Genomic DNA, 16,271 nt, shown 5'->3' with positions numbered 1-16,271 from the left:
TAAATTAGCTGTTAACTAGCAAGAAAGAGCTCCTGAAGTCATTTCCAGTACTCTGGAAGCACTATGTTTCCAGAATACTGCAAATTTATAAATCCTTCTCACTGTGCCTATATTATCCTGAACTCATTCTCCAGCTTCAGAAGACTTAAAAATTATCTCCAGTCATCAATGGGACAGATGTAACTGAATAATGTAGCTGTCCTTAATGTGCACCAAAACAATACCAGGGAACCTAGATGTAAATAAGATTGCTGACAGTTTCATCCAGAAAGCTAGTGAGTCATAATGTCTTTAAACTGGGATGTCAGTGAAGACAGCTTTTAGGTGATTGCAATGATTTTAATATGCTGTAATTCATGAGAATGTAATTATATAGTTCATAACAATTGAATCACTAAAATAGTAAAGATACCAATGATAGACACATATTCAATAACTAGAATATGAAAGAAGTGTATAATTATGCTGATAATTGCCTCCCCCCAAAAACTGGCAGAGTGTCTGCCCCAAACACGCACACCTCTTCTTCAAAAGCACCCATGGGCAAAACCAAAAGTCAGCACCTATGCATAATTGGTTATTAAACCCAGCTGGGGAGGAGTTGGGCCTTCATAAAGGAAGGAGCATAGAGCAGGGGAAACTGAGGCCAGAGAGGAGATCCATGGGAGAGATAACTAGGAGCTTTCTCTCTTGGGCTAAAGGCTGATAAAAGCTAGGGAGGCCGGAAGCTTGGATTCAGAACAGGTTGGGAGGCTCTGCTGTGAAAGAAGAGCAAGAAAGGACTCTGCTGCTATTAAGCCGAGTCCCAACAAGAAGCCCTGATGAAGGAGGGTGGGGGACCTGGAAAAGAAGCCCAGGAAGCTGAGAGTGTCATGGAAGGCTGCTAGAGGCAGGGAAAACCCTGAGTATTGGCATTAAAAGGTGAAGGCTACAAGAAATGGTGATTCGCTCTCCTGTCCTCCTGGAAGAGGGCTCAATACAGAGCTGAGACCATAGGAGTACCAAGCTGGCAGGAGATGAGGGGTTCTCACTGTGGGAAGTCCAAGACAAGGATTGGTGAAGTACTGGGAGTTGAATGGGAGTAGGAGCACTAGAACTGATAGTTCCTTGTGTGGTCTACATTTGAAGATACCAGGTAGAACATGTGGATCTTAGGAACCACCATGAAGAGGGGCTGAAGGGACTGGAACTTTGGATATAGTGTAATGGGGACTTGGGAGTGGAGTACCCTGAAGGGGTTTGGAACTAACGTGATTTGGCTGGAGGGCAGAGTCACTGGAAGAGGCGAAGAACTGCCAGGCTGGAGTGATCCTCAGCGGGGAATGATGAGGCGGAAAGAGCTGCTATGTCGTGCCCTGCCACCCTGGTGGTGAGTCAACACTTCTACAAGCATTTTTTCCCATAAATCTGTCATTCTGTTGTGCTTACGAAGTACAAAGTGTGTGTGTTTAGAAATTCCTTTAAAAACCTATACCCCTTGCTTTAACTGTCATGGGGTCCCAGAAGGGTGTAAATGAAGAAACCAGAGCTCACACAGCCACATGGATGCTGGAGGGAATGGGTCTAAGCAACTGATAGAGTGGGGTCAAGAGGGTTGTGGCACTGTCTCCAGGGTCTAGGTGACTGGACTGTGGGACCCACAATCCAAAAAGAGATGTCAGAGTGTCTGCAGCTGGGGCTTGTGCGTGAGAGACCCATAGCTAAGAACAGTGATCAGTCACTACCCAGAGCCAGGTTGGTGAGCAGTCCGTGGGATTCAGTGGTTGGGGCCCCCTCACAACAGACTGCTGGCAGTTCAGAGAGTGGGACTGGAACAGGTTGTGGCCAGGGAATGCTGCTCCCTCGCTGGTCATGTGTGCATTTTTATGGATTTGTGATGGAGGCAAAAGAGGTTCAAAGTGGACTTTATTTAGTAGGGGAAATGAGTTAACTGCCATGAAGCCACATATTAACTCCTCTACAGTTAGCCTAGCTTAAGTAAGAGCAGCCAGACTGTAAAAATAACACTCAAGGCTACAAGGAGTAGTTGAGTTAGTCATTCATCAGCTGCTAACACAAGCTTTAGCCTGTTCCCCAGATGGGCCAGCCCATTTGAGTTAAATCACCCCCACCCTTGAGTGAAGAGTTTTTGTGTGTGGATGGGACTCCAGTTAGGAGCAACAGAAATTGCAGGGAAGACAAACTTTCAGTTTTCAGGGGCGTTGTTCATGTTTGAGAATTTTTTTCCTTTTATTTTGTTCAACGTATTGGAGCCTGATCCCCTGCTGGAATAAATCAGTGGAATTACACCAGCTGTGAATCTGTCCCATTATCCCTTGTAGAGCAGCATCTTTACATTATGGATCTTACATCTATATGGGAACTTGGTTAATGTAGCCATTTGCTCTACTAAGTTTATATGGAATGTACAGTATGTCCTGTTTGGAGCTTATCATAACTCAAAAATGTTTCTCTCTCAGAAAAGGATTACTATAGTAGCACCAAAATGAGGGACTTGTGCTAGGCACTGTACAGACACATAGTAAGACAGTCTTTACCCCAAATAACTTATCTAAATAGGCAAGACAAAAGGTGAAGGCGGGGTGGGGAGGAGGAATTATGAATTGCCTAAAGTCTCTCAGCAGGTCAAAGCCAAGCATCGAATCTTACCTGGTCTTCCAAGCCCCAGTCCAGTAATCCAGGCGCTAGGCAACACTGCATCTCTAATTGGTGCACACTTCCTCTAAAGCAGTGAAACTGCAGCACCACGGTACAAAATGAACTTCAAGGACCTTCAAAGGCACCAACTGTGTAGCTATTTCAAGCCTACCTGGCCAGACGCAGAAGCTCTCACTGTGAAACATGTAGATGTCAGCAAATCCTAACAAGTACGGTGTGGGGGTGGTTTTTTGTTTTATAAGCTTTCAGAGCAAACACACTCCACTGGTGCCTAGCACTTCAGCTTTACATGAAAGATGTTTGAGGATCCTGGCTGAAGAGAAGCTAGCAATGGTAATATACCTCCACCACCTACATTGTCACTAGGACACATTCATCAAAAGGAGAAATCTACATGAAAGATTATGGAGAAAAGCTTCAAACAGAGTGGGTGGAGGGCGTAAAGGGCCAAATTCACACCTGGTATATTTCCATGGACTTCAATGGATTTACACCAAGGATAGATTGGGCTCCTTACATTTAGCGCATGTTCAAGGCTGGTAGCCTGTAATCTTCTTTTTTTTTTTTTTTTTTTTTTTTAATTAAACCTGGTAAATAAATTGACAATGCTACAAGACACCAGGGAGTACAGCAGGATAGTTACTGGCAGTAGCAACCCCCTCATGAAACTGTCAGAAGTGAAGCTGCATAAATATCTCCTTTACTTTCTGTGGCAGAGCATCTGTCTGCCTGTGAAGCAAAACATACCGTTTTCAAGAGTCTTACTGGCATGGATGCAACTGCGCTATTCTGGCTAGCTGTTTTTTCACCTGCACTTAAAGAAACAATACTTATCCCATCATATCTGGGGCTGAAGTCATACTTGTCAAAACCTCAAGGTTGGTGTTAACAGATCATTAAAATAGGATGCCTTTTCCCTACCAAAGAAAAAGACACAGTGAGAGCCATGACTCTAAAATAGTGTAGGGGGAAATATCTAGGGAGTAGGTCAGGGCTTTAACTGTACGTTCTGTTGGAGATATGAGTGACCTGTCCAAGTTTCAGAGCCATATTGGATCCATCACCAATCCTGGATTCCCAGGAGCCAGTGGTTGCACGTAACATCTTTCATTTATGGCTGGAGTAAAGGCTGCAACCATGAACCTTGTTACAGTTATTCTGGAGTTTGTAACCTCCATGCTAGATTGATTGAATGCATGTTATTTGAGCCATGTCCCGTGCAGAACCATGCACTCATTGGAGCGGGAAGACATGCATGTTTGAGAGTCCTTAGAAACTATGTGAAACAGATTCACATTGGTAGGATTGTGCATTATAATAGAGATGGTAGTGGGGAATAAACCTAATTACTTACAAAAGTAATCTGTATAACACCTATTTTTAAGGAAGATCAGATGTTGAGATAATACAACTTAAGTGTCCCTTCCAGAAGACTGGTTTAGGAATGAAAGGATGCTTCTCAACAAGCATCAAGGTAAACTATGCAGCTGGAAGGAGACACTATATATAGGATCAAGTGGAAAAGGAAAAAACATATTGCAGTACCCACCAGTCCAGGACTGTCAGCCTCTGCGCTTCAGACATAACTGACTATTTAGATTAACACTTTCTTTATGCTTCATTCTCAGTAATGCTCTTAAGTGCATTACCAGATTAACTAATGCAACCATTATTTCTGAAAATTAATGTTAAACTGTCCTTTCTATGGGCCCAATTCTGCTCCCACTGAAGTCACTGGATGTTTTGCCTTTGCTTCTGTGTGAGCAGGACTGGGCCTGCAGGCCCCAATTCAGCAAAATAATTAAACACTTGCCTAACTTTAACCATGTGCATAGTCCCATTGCAGCCAATAAGAGAACTCACTTTGGCTTGGGCTTAATTGCTTTGCTGAACCAGGATCTTGTTGGTGGTAGTGGGAAGGTATATTGAACTGTTATGAGTAGATAAAGTACTTTTTTCCTTTTTCATTTTAAGTATTCTGTACTTACCTTTCTGTTGTATCATTCCATCACAGCAAACCATATTCCTTAAAACCAGAATTCTTGTTTTAGGACTGTCATGCAGTAAGGAGCTATTGCTGCAAAAGTCACCTTTATTATCAGGGTGGACATAAACTTAGGGATGTTTACACATTAAAATACTTTTTCAGACTGAAAAAAGCACACTGTCTACTCTCAGATATCAATTACTTCCATTAACATAGGTACAGATCGTGCCATTTTTTATTTAAAATGAGAACTTCTAATTGATTTCAATGGAGAATTCTAATTTAAAATCTGTAGTATGTTATGGGTCTCGAATAGGCATGATTCAAAGGGGGAAAAGACTCTACTGTCTTTAAATATAGGTAAAGTGCAATGTGGAAGCATCCTAGGCTTTCATAGGACTGGAAGGAACCTTGAGAGGTCAGCTAGCCCAGTCCCTTGCACTTTTATATCCAGCTGAGACACAAGTCACTTTTTTTACTCCTTTCCACCAATAAAACATGGTATCTCTGCAGCTAACGAAGCCAACTGATATGGTTTTACCCTGCCAAGTTTGACCTGTACAATGCTGCCCCCTTGGAAGAGCTGTCCAGAAAACGTGTTAACTTGCCCATTGCTTGTGACTACATATGCTGCAGCGTGGCATGGCTGTTCAGAGTGTTCACACCACCAGCAGAAGAGCATGTATTCAAAACATTAGGAAAACTCTGCTCACTGCGCTTCAGACAATAAACTTCTCTTCCAAAACATCAGATCAGACCTGGGCTTGGTGATGTAACCGGCAGAGAGCTGTCGCTGCAAACAATTAAAACAAACAAGTTCCCCATGACTTGGCGCCTTTCCCACAGGTTGCTGCTGTCGTTATTTTGTAAATTGGAGAGTTATCTAAATGCGGGTGGAAATGTTTAAATTTAGAAGCTTTCCACAGTGCTCTGGTATACAATCAGCCTCGCTCTTCTGTTCTGGAAAGAGGCCTCTGCAGAACAGAACTGAATTCATTAGCTCAATTTAGATGATCTAATTAGACAATGTGATCTAGTGCATAGGGCACTGACCTGGGACTCAGGAGATAAGGGCTCAGCCACTGACCCCTTGTCTGACATTGGGTGAGTCACTTCACCTTTCTGTGCCTCAGATCCCTGTAAAATAAGGCTGATTATATTTAGTTTCTTTTGTAAAGTGCTTTGAGATCCACAGATGAAAAGTGCTATATAAGAGCTAAGTAGCATTAACAAATCCATTCTGAAATGGATAAAAGGGAGAATCTACTTTGAGAGTCATGTTGCAAATGACTTTTTTTTTAAACACAGAATATTTGTCAAGCAATTGCAGTTGCACTAGTATAGTCTGTTAAATGTAAGTTGCTGTTTTCCGTTTAAATGTAATTTATAGATTTTTTTTTTTGTACAATGTAAGAATGCAAAGAACATTTATCTTCAATAAACTGAATAGACAAATTATTTTCAGTGAGGCCTAGTCTACACATAAACTTTGAACTGGTTTAATTATGTCAGTTAGGGGTGTGATTTAATAGTTATACCAGTAGAATCTCTCATTTAGAAGCAGTTATACTTGTATAAACGTGCCTTATACTGACATAGGAATAAAACGATACCTGTATAAAGCACTTTTATATCTATATAACTGCCCATACTAAGGGGGTTGTACTGTTTCAGTGATACTGGTATCGTTAAAGCAGTACAACTTTCTAGTGTAGACAAGGGCGACAATGTCCTCCACTGCTTAGGAGCAGGTCTGTTTCCCTCCCTTGGAGTGAGGCCCCCATTTGTTTCAGGATTTGTCCTATAGAGCAGTAGCCTCGCAGCATGACACTGTGCTTCCCACCCCCTCGGCTATTTAAAACAGAGACTTTGTTTGGCATTCTGTAGGGCGGTCTTGCAATATGTTTGAGTCATCTAGGAAAATTGGGACAGGCGGCTGCGCCAGCCACTCCCCATTCACTTACTTGAAACCTTGCTCTTATAAAAACACATTTCATTACTTTAATGTGTTCTCTATATAGACTGGCCAGCTCACTGTGTGTCTGCTTGTTGACAGACTGATTTACTGAACTATATACCAGTTTAACAATTGACAGTATCCCTCTTTACGTAACTTGCCTATAAAGCTTCCTGTAGATTCTGCATGATGGTTTACTCACACAGAAACTCTCCTCTGGTCCTAATGGCTTCTAACTGCAGCAGCACCAGGGGTTGCAGTGTCTTGCACTGTAAAGTGCTGTAGCTTTCACCACACTTTTTATGTAGCTTCCTAAATAAACACAGAGTTATAAACAGAAATGCCCCTCCACTTTCTTGGACCTACCTTTCCATTAAGAAAAGCCTTCTTATTGTAATAAATGCAACCAAATTTTGAAAGGAATCTACTGCTCATAGTCATTGGAATTCTTCCTTGCTCTTTGGGGAAGGTTTGAGCACCCTCTGCTGCCATGCAGCAGCATAGTAGGTAGCCTAAAGCCAGATGCCTGAGCCATATACATGGAGTTTCAGTGACCGGCTTCCAGATGAGTCAGTAAAAACCCCAGCCCTAATTACCCATAACGTTACATACCCTCTGCACTTCTATGCAGTTTATTTAAAATTAAAATATTTGAAAAGTAATCTTAAATTTTTAAAAATACCCAGGTAAGCTTATTGCGTTATATGTAGTGAGGTAGGGCCCAAAAACCCAGTCAGGATTGTGCTGGGCACAGAAAATGGAAAGTCAAAGATACTAAAATGGCTGTATGAACGCTCTCAGGAACATAGCTAGCTCTCATGACTTTATCACAAATCTCATGATATGTGGTGGTTTTCTTAAAGCCCTCGCTCCTGGAGTCAAGTGATTACATTGAGACTCTCAACTTTTTTTAACGTAAGCTTCTAGCCTTCATGGTTGCAGAGAGAAGCTTGAAAATGTGCACCTCAAAATCCAGAAAACAAATAAAACGGACCCCAGATGTATTTTCTTAATCCCATGATTTTTTTTTTTAAATGTTTGGCATTGGCAATACTGAAATCTACTCTCATGAGTTTTTGCAAGGTTTCCCGGGACCAGAGGGCCACTGGCAAAAATACTGGTGGAAGGCTTGTTAAGAGTACTGTGTGCACTGCTGGTGCATAGTTCCGGCTTTCAATCCAAGAAGCTTTGGTGAATGCTGTTTTTGCAGTAGTTGCTCAGTTCTCCTGTGTGCAGTTATCACACCCAGGATTAGTATATGTTGGCTCACAAATTGTACTCCATGAACCATGGGCTGGTCATATGATGTTGGCTCCTCCTCCTTGTTTCCACCTGCTCATTTGCATTAAAAGATAGCTGAAATATGTCAGCCTCCGAATATTATTTTTCCCTGTAAGCGATTGCTGTAGTGCAAGGGGAAGGTGGCCTATCTGATCGTAAACAGGTGGAGAGGTGGTCCCAGAGGTAATCTCTCTATTATAATAATAAAAGCCCTGAGGGAAAGTGTGGGAATCTCTGATGTATTATGTAAAGCCCTTCATAATCTAGGTACTAAATATGAAAGTGACTGCCTCTAGTCCTAGCTAACACTTAGTCAGGTGGAGCTAGTCTGCTCTTGGGCCCTATGTATAATGTATATTTTCCACAGTATGCATCCGATGAAGTGAGCTGTAGCTCACGAAAGCTCATGCTCAAATAAATTGGTTAGTCTCTAAGGTGCCACAAGTCCTCCTTTTCTTTTTGCGAATACAGACTAACACAGGCTGTTACTCTGAAACCTGAGGAGAGTTCTGGTTTTTCTGGCCATGCCCCGCAAAGGACGGGCACTGCTGTCCCTCACTGGGTCTTTGTCTTATTTCTATTGTTCTAGTTTTTACTGCTTTTTGGAGGCCTCCACCCCTTGATTTTCCCCACTGGCTACCTTTTGGTCTCTCCCAGTCCTCCCACTAATTGGGAACTGATCTCTGGGAGCAGTGAAGGGTTTTGCTTGATGGCTGTTGTATATATCCTTGTTGCTGTGGACTGGCTTTAGCTGGACCTTTTATTTAGAACCTTTTTTTAAATTTTTTTACTGAACCATGTTTAGATGCCTCGGTATAGGCATGCACTGATTTGTAATCTAATCAATTTATTGTATGATCTGCTTTATTTTAAGCATGAGACTGTCATCTTAGGCATCATAGGCAAGAGAGATTTGAAGGAATGTACTTAAAGGTTATCATCAGTATCAGTAGAAAAGCAATAACTCCATGGTACGAGATGAATGAGGAGATTCTTAAGGGAACTTCGTAATGGGGAATAAGTTACTGTGATGAAGAAGGGTCATGAGAGTCTTGCAAAGATTCATCAAACCTCAAAGGAAGAGCTGTATAATTCCTTCTATCCATCATATATTTTGTTTTTAGAAGTAACAATATACTGCCTTGAACATATCCAGTTTTGATTTTTTTGCAAAAAGAAAAGGAATACTTGTGCCACCTTCGAGACTAACCAATTTATTAGTCTCTAAGGTGCCACAAGTACTCCTTTTCTTTTTGCGAATACAGACTAACACGGCTGCTACTCTGAAACCATTGATTTTTTTTTGTTTCTAGCCAATAAAGTTGGCTCTGGAAATATTTCAATTCTTCCTCATCACTTCTAGTTTCACCCTATTTCCAAATTCCCATTCACAGGAGGAATGCATGAGTCTCCAGTTCTCTGGGAATCCGAGGCTGCTCTAAGGAAATCCCTGAACCAGTTCAAGAGAGCTCCTCAGTGAGGAAGTTTTAAATAGGACATTTGGGGATGTTTGACCTACTGGAGATTGTGAGCCCATAGATCACTTATAGCAACATGTTTAATTCATATGTAACTTGAGAGAAATCATTTAATGCTTCTGTGCTCTATGGCAATAGGATGTACATCCAGAACCATGGTACTATGCAGCTTTTCAGCTTCACACAGCATGCTGTGCCCTTCCAGTCATTGAATGACTGCCTTGAACAAGCATACCATGTAAATTGGCAGGGCCCACAGTTCTCTGATGTCCTGAGAAGAGATGAAGCACGTCTATCCCTCTGAACTCCTCAGTCACCTAAATGAAAAGACACTGAATTGTTGCTGATATCTTGCTGCCCTAGGAAACTGCCTACATGGTAGAGCTTTTAAATGGATTAGCAACCATATTTTCCACTTACTAGCACTGTCAGAATTTGGAGACAAATCAATATGCCTTTAGGCCTTGTTTCTGCTACCACCATTGTTTAGGGGATCTGAGTTTTCACAAATGGTGCATAGATCTAGGGCCAGTATAACTAACTAAAACTGGCATTGAATAAAACTTTATTTGGTTTTTATTTTTCTTTCCTATAACTGCTCAAGCTCACATTTATTTTTGCCACTTTCTAGAGATTCACTTTGGTATATTTTAGGTAGAACTGGCCGGACATTTAAAACTTCTTGCTTCTCTTTAATTGAAAAAAGAACCTTTTTCAAAATTATTCTCCCCCCCGCACAGATTTGCCAAACTGTTCAAATATTTTATTTTTCAAAAAAGTGACTTTTCCCAATTTTTTCCAAAACATTTGTTAAATATTTTTCAAAATTGTCCTTGAAATGGTAACCATGTCTAGAACATCTTAGATGAATTTTTCAATAAAAGTATTGGAGAAAACATAGATCCATTTCAAACCCTGTGGAACAAAACTCTGAAATTTTGTAATGCTTCAAAAAACTAACTTTTTGATAAGCTCTAATTTCAGGGTGTTTGCATTTTGGAGAGTGAGAAAAGGATTGTATCCATCACCAGGAGAACCTAAAGAGCAGGGGCGGGCAAACCTTTTGGCCTGAGGGCCACATCGGGTTCTGAAATCGTATGGAGGGCCGGTTAGGGGAGGCTGTGCCTCCCCAAACAGCCAGGCATGGCCCTGCCCCATCCAACCCACCCTGTTCCCTGGGACCCCTGCCCCTCCCACCCCATCTAATCCCCCCTCCTTCCTGACTGCCCACCTGCCCCATCCAACCACCCCTTCTCCCTAACTACCCCCCACCTCATTCAACCCCCCCTCTCCTTCCTGACTGCCCCCCCTGGAACCCCTGCCCCATCCCCATCCAACCCTTCCTCTCCTTCCTGATTGCCTCCCTGGGACCCCTGCCCCCATTCAACCCCCCTGTTCCCTGCCCTCTGACTGCCCCGACCCCTATCCACGCCCCTGACCATCCCCCGAACTCCCCAGCTCTCTATCCAACCCACTGCTCCCTGCCCCCTTACCGTGCTGCGTGAAGCACTAGTGGCTGGCAGCGCAGCTGCACCAGGACAGGCAGCCACACTGCCCCACAGAGCACCGGGTCAGGCTCAGCTCTGCAGCCCCACTGCCCAGAGCATTGCACTGAGCAGTGGCATGGAACGCAGGGGAGGGGCTGGGGGCAAGCCTCCCCGGCCAGGAGCTCAGGGGCTGGGCAGGACGGTCCTGTGGGCCAGATGTGGCCCGGAGTTTGCCCACCTCTGTAAAGAGGGTCTGAAAGGAAACTCCATTTGCTTTGCTTTGCTATGCCCAGGAGTATGAAGGTTCATAAGGGATCATCAAGTCTCACTATGAATAAATCTACTCTAGAGATAATAGACATTAAGTTAACACAGACTGCCCAAGGTACATTTATTCCACTCAGATTGCCTTGTTCAGCTGATACCACATTATCAGCTGTGTGCGAAGCTTAGTGCATAGGAACTTTCATGTAAATGTGAAGGGACACATTTAGGCTAACTATGGTCTAGTTCAACCAAGGCCATGGGGACTCTTGACCCTGGGAAGATAGGCAGCAGGGCCAAATTCACAAAAGGGTGGTGGAGCAGGGAACACAGCATAGCCAATCTATCCCTGGATTCTGCAAACACCTGTGCTCAACTTTAAGCATGCACATAGGCCCACTGGAGTCAGTGAGACTATGCACATATGCATACGTTTGCACTGATCTGCTGATATACGCTAAACTGAGAGAAAACATTCATGCACTTTGCTACTGAACCACCTCCCCTCCAAAAGCAGCAGTCAACTATGCCATACAGTGGAGATTTGCTTATTTTCTATTTAATGTGAGAGAAGAAGCAAAACAATTGCTGAAGGTTGGAGCTAAGGAGGATGGTATGTTTAGTATTCCCATCTTTACTCAGCAATACATGCAAGATAGATGCCAATGATGCTGCAAAGTTATATATTAGATAAACATTCTACAGCATTTCTATCCCCTGGCTTGACAGCCAAAGGTACCTGCTCCAGGGCTGTACCCCAAAGTGCAGCCTGCAGTATAACCAGCTGGATGTTTAAATGGACTGTTATTAGGAACTGTTCATTGAGGCTGGTAGGCCTAACATAAGGCCCATACACTTTGATTTTGTTGGGGCAGCCTATTGCTCAGTTTCTATAAACAAACTGGACTATAGAACTTTACAGAATCCTGCTCATGGAGAGTCAGTAAAATATATATAATAAGGATTTCTAGAATAGCTTCCTGTCCAGGCAGCAGCAGTTCTGCTGCAAGGAGTAGGGAACGTCTTTTCTGATCACCAAATTCTTCTGGTCAACTAATTTAAAAAAACAAAACAATAATTACTGATATTCCAGTTCATCAAGAGCTTAAGCTCCATTCCTGTCATCAGTGCTACTGTGCCAGCCCCTTGGTCCTGCTGACTTCAAGGTCCACATAGCAAGGCACAACCCAGAGCTTTATTTCAGAATCACTGAAAGAACCCCATACCCAATTGGGAGAGAGACTGCACCAATTGTCCCATGACTTCAAAGAAGACTAAAGACAGTCTCTCACCTCCGTGATGCTCAGTCCAAAGCCCTGTAGGTAGAGTCTTCCCCAACCTGGAATCTATACAGTATATCAACCCACCCAGCACAAACAGTTCCTCTTAAAGGTCTATTTCCCTAATGCCAGTCTCTCCCCTCCACAAATCACAACACATCCAAACCCTGAAAATTCCATCATGACAATAGCATTTAATAGTAAACCAAATATGGGAATAGAATACAAAAGGGGGACCTCCAAAGGTGAGGATTACAAAAACGTATATACATACCATACAGAAAATGCGAGACACAATATCAAGAACAAAAGCAACAAGGGAATAGATAAATGCTGTTATTTGCAGTAGTTTAGGTGTGTGGTTGCAATCCAGACTGGCAAAGAACAGGAGAGAAATAGCAGTATATAGGAAAGTGCATATTTTAAACAGAGGGTCCGTAAACCATGTATGTGATGTCACCTGTAGAAAACCATAGTAGATAATGTTTAAATTTGTTTTTACATAATACTTTTAAACTTTAGAGACATACAAGTGCTCCAGTACATTGCAGGAGGAGATACATGTCTTAAAACAGATACTAAGTAGAAGAAAAACAGGCCTGTATTAGCGAACTGACTGCGGAACCTTTACTTTTTCCGATAAGCAGTGACTCATCAGAGCAGACCCATTAATTTAAAGTGGGACTATTTGTGCGAGTAAGCTGTTCAGCCACATGAATAAGAGTTGCACAATCTTCATGAGCAGTGGCTACAGATTTCAGAAGTAGGGACGCATTTAAATTCAGGCCAGAGCCAACAAGAGGGAGTCCAGATAAGGAGTTACTCCAAGGTCAAACATGTTGTTTCACATTAAAGATGCTACCCAACTTGTTTGCGAAAGACACTCTCTCAGACAAGTCATACTTCAATGTTTTCATTTGCTGTACACAGAAAATGTTTAGCAAATGTGCAATGGACAGGCAGGAGTGGTTTGGTTGTCATGACACTGATGTCACTAAGTCATTTTACAAAGTTTATTTTTAAAGGATCTGATTCTGCTCCCATAAAAGTCAGTGACAAGACTCCTACAGACTTCAGTGGCAGCAGAATTGGACTCTAAAAGAGCAGCTGTTTGCCAGCTGTGTGTCTTTAGATAGATGGTCAGCTTCAGCTTCCAGTTATGTACTGATGGGTAAGGGTGGATGTTGAGTGCATCTTTTTTTTCCCCTCTAAACTGTAAAGGAAATAGTCTAAAAACCATAGTGCCGTGAATATGGACAGTGGGATGCTGTTTGTGGCAAACAGGCATCCTTCTTCACAGAAAAGAAGAGTGGGTCAAACCTTCCCCACCTCTGCCTTTAGCAGGGACATTTCACAAAAGAGGCTTAGGAAGAGAAATTGCTCTATGCTAGAAATTTATAAAGATTTCAGCTTAGGTATAAGGACCAAATTCAGCATCTCCAAACTACGTTAAGGTCAGTGGAGTTATTCCAGATTTACAGAGGTAACTGAGTAGAATCTAGTCCTTAGAAGGTATTGATTTTTTAAAATACATTACAATAGAACACAAAGGCAGTACAGTTCTGGGCCTGTCCAGTAGGTGGTATAATACAAGGCATAAGGCCCAAGGCAGAATGACTCTAACCACCTAAGAAATAAGAATCCCCTAAATCTGCCTTGCTGCTTGTGTCTTATTTCATTTAAGAAACAGATACGTTAAAAATCAGAAGCACAGTCAGACCTGCCCTAAAGACATAAATGCTACTACATCAGCGACAGCCAGTCTGGATGCTCCAGTGCAGAGTTCTAAAACCATTTTGTGACACCAAACAAATTCAATGCTCAAAGTGAAATCATGCAGAATACTGTATTGTGTGCAGGGTACTTTAACCTCCCCTTTTAGAAAGGAAATGCTTCAAAGGCATGAAGCGCCTCCTCTTAGAGCACCACTGTCTTTTAGTCAAACGTGTAATCAGTATGAATCGGTCAATTGGAATTTCATAGTATTTTGTCATGGAAAATGCTCAGTTTCCTAATGCTGGCGGTTACTGCAGGTCAACCCGTCAATGGCATTTCTTCTTCACACATTCACAGCTACAGTCTGTGATGAACGTTCTAAGGCTTTTATCTCATCCCCCCACAAATGGTCCCAGTGAAGAAGTTACTCTATGGAGTTAATACAGTTATTGGCAACACAGAGGAGGACACTCTTGTCATTGGCTATTGAACAATCTGAGGCATTTCACTCCAAGCTTTGGCTTTTTTCTTGGCCAGGGACAGCCAGGGTGGTTCAACAGAGCTGCACGGTGTCATTGGCAGATTACAGGATTGTCTCGTTTCCTTTTCAGCGGTGGGGACCACAGATGACTCCTGAGCCATAGGTCCAAGTGTAACTGCTGAGAACAATGCCAGTCAGTCATCAGAACACAGGAGAGTTAGACAGAACTTATGCTAACTTTTTTTCCTGCTCTTTAAAGTGAGATCATCTAGAGGCGAAACAAAACCGAAAGTGACACAATTTCACAAAGCAACAGAGATAAAAGGAGGAATTGCCAGACTAGATCTGACCAGTGGTCCAGAGACCAGTACCCAGTCTGTAACAATGGCCAGTTCCAGCTGCTTCAGGCGAAGGTTTCAGAAACTCTGTAATAGGCACTTATGGGGATAGCCTTTCTCCCAACTCCCAATATTTAGGGGAGGGCTTAAGCCCTGACGCATGAGTATATTTTTCCAAAATTCCTGAGGGATTATCATCTTGTTGTTCATATAAGTATCCAATCGCTTTCTGGATCCTGCTAAAAACTCCTGGCCACAATTATAGCTTGTGGCAGGGAATTCCACAGGCTAATTTTGCATTGTGTAATGCACAAGTGGCTCTAGGAATCAGCCATATGATCATGTGCTGCATGGGAAGAATCACTCCAAGTTTACCTTGGGCTAGCAGAGAACGATATGCATCTTCAACACTGAATGGTCTAGAGATTTACCTTCCAGTCTTTACTGCCAACAAAAATACTTCTACTATAAAAATGCTATTCGGAAAAAAATATGCATGAAACCCATACTACATCTTCTCGGACATGTTAGCCAGAGGGGAGGGAAGTTGCTAGGATAATGTGACTAGATACTCTTTTCAAATATAGTTTTTGAAATCTGCAGCCTATCATAAGCCTGGTGACATCGGCAGATGCTAAGGAATGTTGATACTGTTGCTGGTAAGGCTCTGAGCTACTATTTAAAAGACGCCTACTTTAGCGATCTTATAGAAAATATCGAAGACTGATGTCTTCTGACAGGTTGCATGAGACAGGACAGAATGCAGCCCTACACATAAGCAACTAAAATATCTTGAGGGACAGTTCACAAGCCATTTGACATTTGGCACTCACCTTTCACTCCAACAGACTATTTCATTTGGAAATATAAATCAGGGCCTGAAAAAGCCAAACCTTTTCTTATGTTTAATAAGTATCTACAAGTCTTTGCGTGGCATACAGGAAGCGGGGGGCAAGGCAGCCGTGCTTCAACACAAGCATGAATGGAAACTATTTATGGGCACAAGTAAAGTTAAGCACAAGGGGCCTTGATCCTGCTGATGTTGAGACCAATAAAAAAAAAAAGCCCATTCACCCTGATAACACCTGTAGGCAAAGCCTGTCCCTGGGATCAGCTCAGTAGGACATTGGGCCTCAGCCTGGGGTAGCCCTGCAGGGGGCAGACTATAGTGGAAGGGACAACGCTCCCCTAATAAGCACCAGGTCAAGCTCCAGATGTAGGATAACTCTTTCAACAGTGCTTACATAATGTAGGGACGTAGGCCCAGATTTTTAAAGGTATTCAGGCGCTGCTGCACTCAGCAGTGCCACACCTAACTGATTTAGGAGCCTACATCTCATTTTT

The 16,271-nt window shown here is 42.6% G+C and overlaps 1 protein-coding gene and 1 long non-coding RNA gene across 16 annotated transcripts in view; one reads left to right on the top strand and one right to left on the bottom strand.

Moving 5' to 3' along the window:
* Positions 1-658: 658 nt before the first annotated feature.
* On the top strand, positions 659-9,484 carry LOC122461641. Its single transcript, XR_006283700.1, has 2 exons — positions 659-1,369; positions 9,278-9,484. It is a non-coding gene; the product is annotated as an uncharacterized LOC122461641 (long non-coding RNA).
* A 3,783-nt stretch (positions 9,485-13,267) lies between these two features.
* The window catches only part of KIAA1210 (KIAA1210 ortholog), a 90,823-nt gene continuing 87,819 nt past the window's right edge, over positions 13,268-16,271 (bottom strand). For 12 of the 15 annotated variants that reach the window (XM_037908828.2, XM_043522285.1, XM_043522289.1 and 9 more), the window contains one exon: positions 13,268-14,767. In XM_037908828.2, coding sequence (XP_037764756.1) covers positions 14,592-14,767 — 176 coding nt within the window. In that variant the 3' untranslated portion in view covers positions 13,268-14,591. The remainder of the gene's footprint in view (positions 14,768-16,271) is intronic. The other 3 variants (XM_043522283.1, XM_027822575.3, XM_043522290.1) reach the window with 1 other exon arrangement.

Source organism: Chelonia mydas, chromosome 9 (assembly GCF_015237465.2).
Source record: "Chelonia mydas isolate rCheMyd1 chromosome 9, rCheMyd1.pri.v2, whole genome shotgun sequence".
Classification (NCBI taxonomy): domain Eukaryota; kingdom Metazoa; phylum Chordata; order Testudines; family Cheloniidae; genus Chelonia; species Chelonia mydas.
Note: the sequence above shows the minus strand (reverse complement) of the source record. Positions and strands in the feature narration are given on the sequence as shown.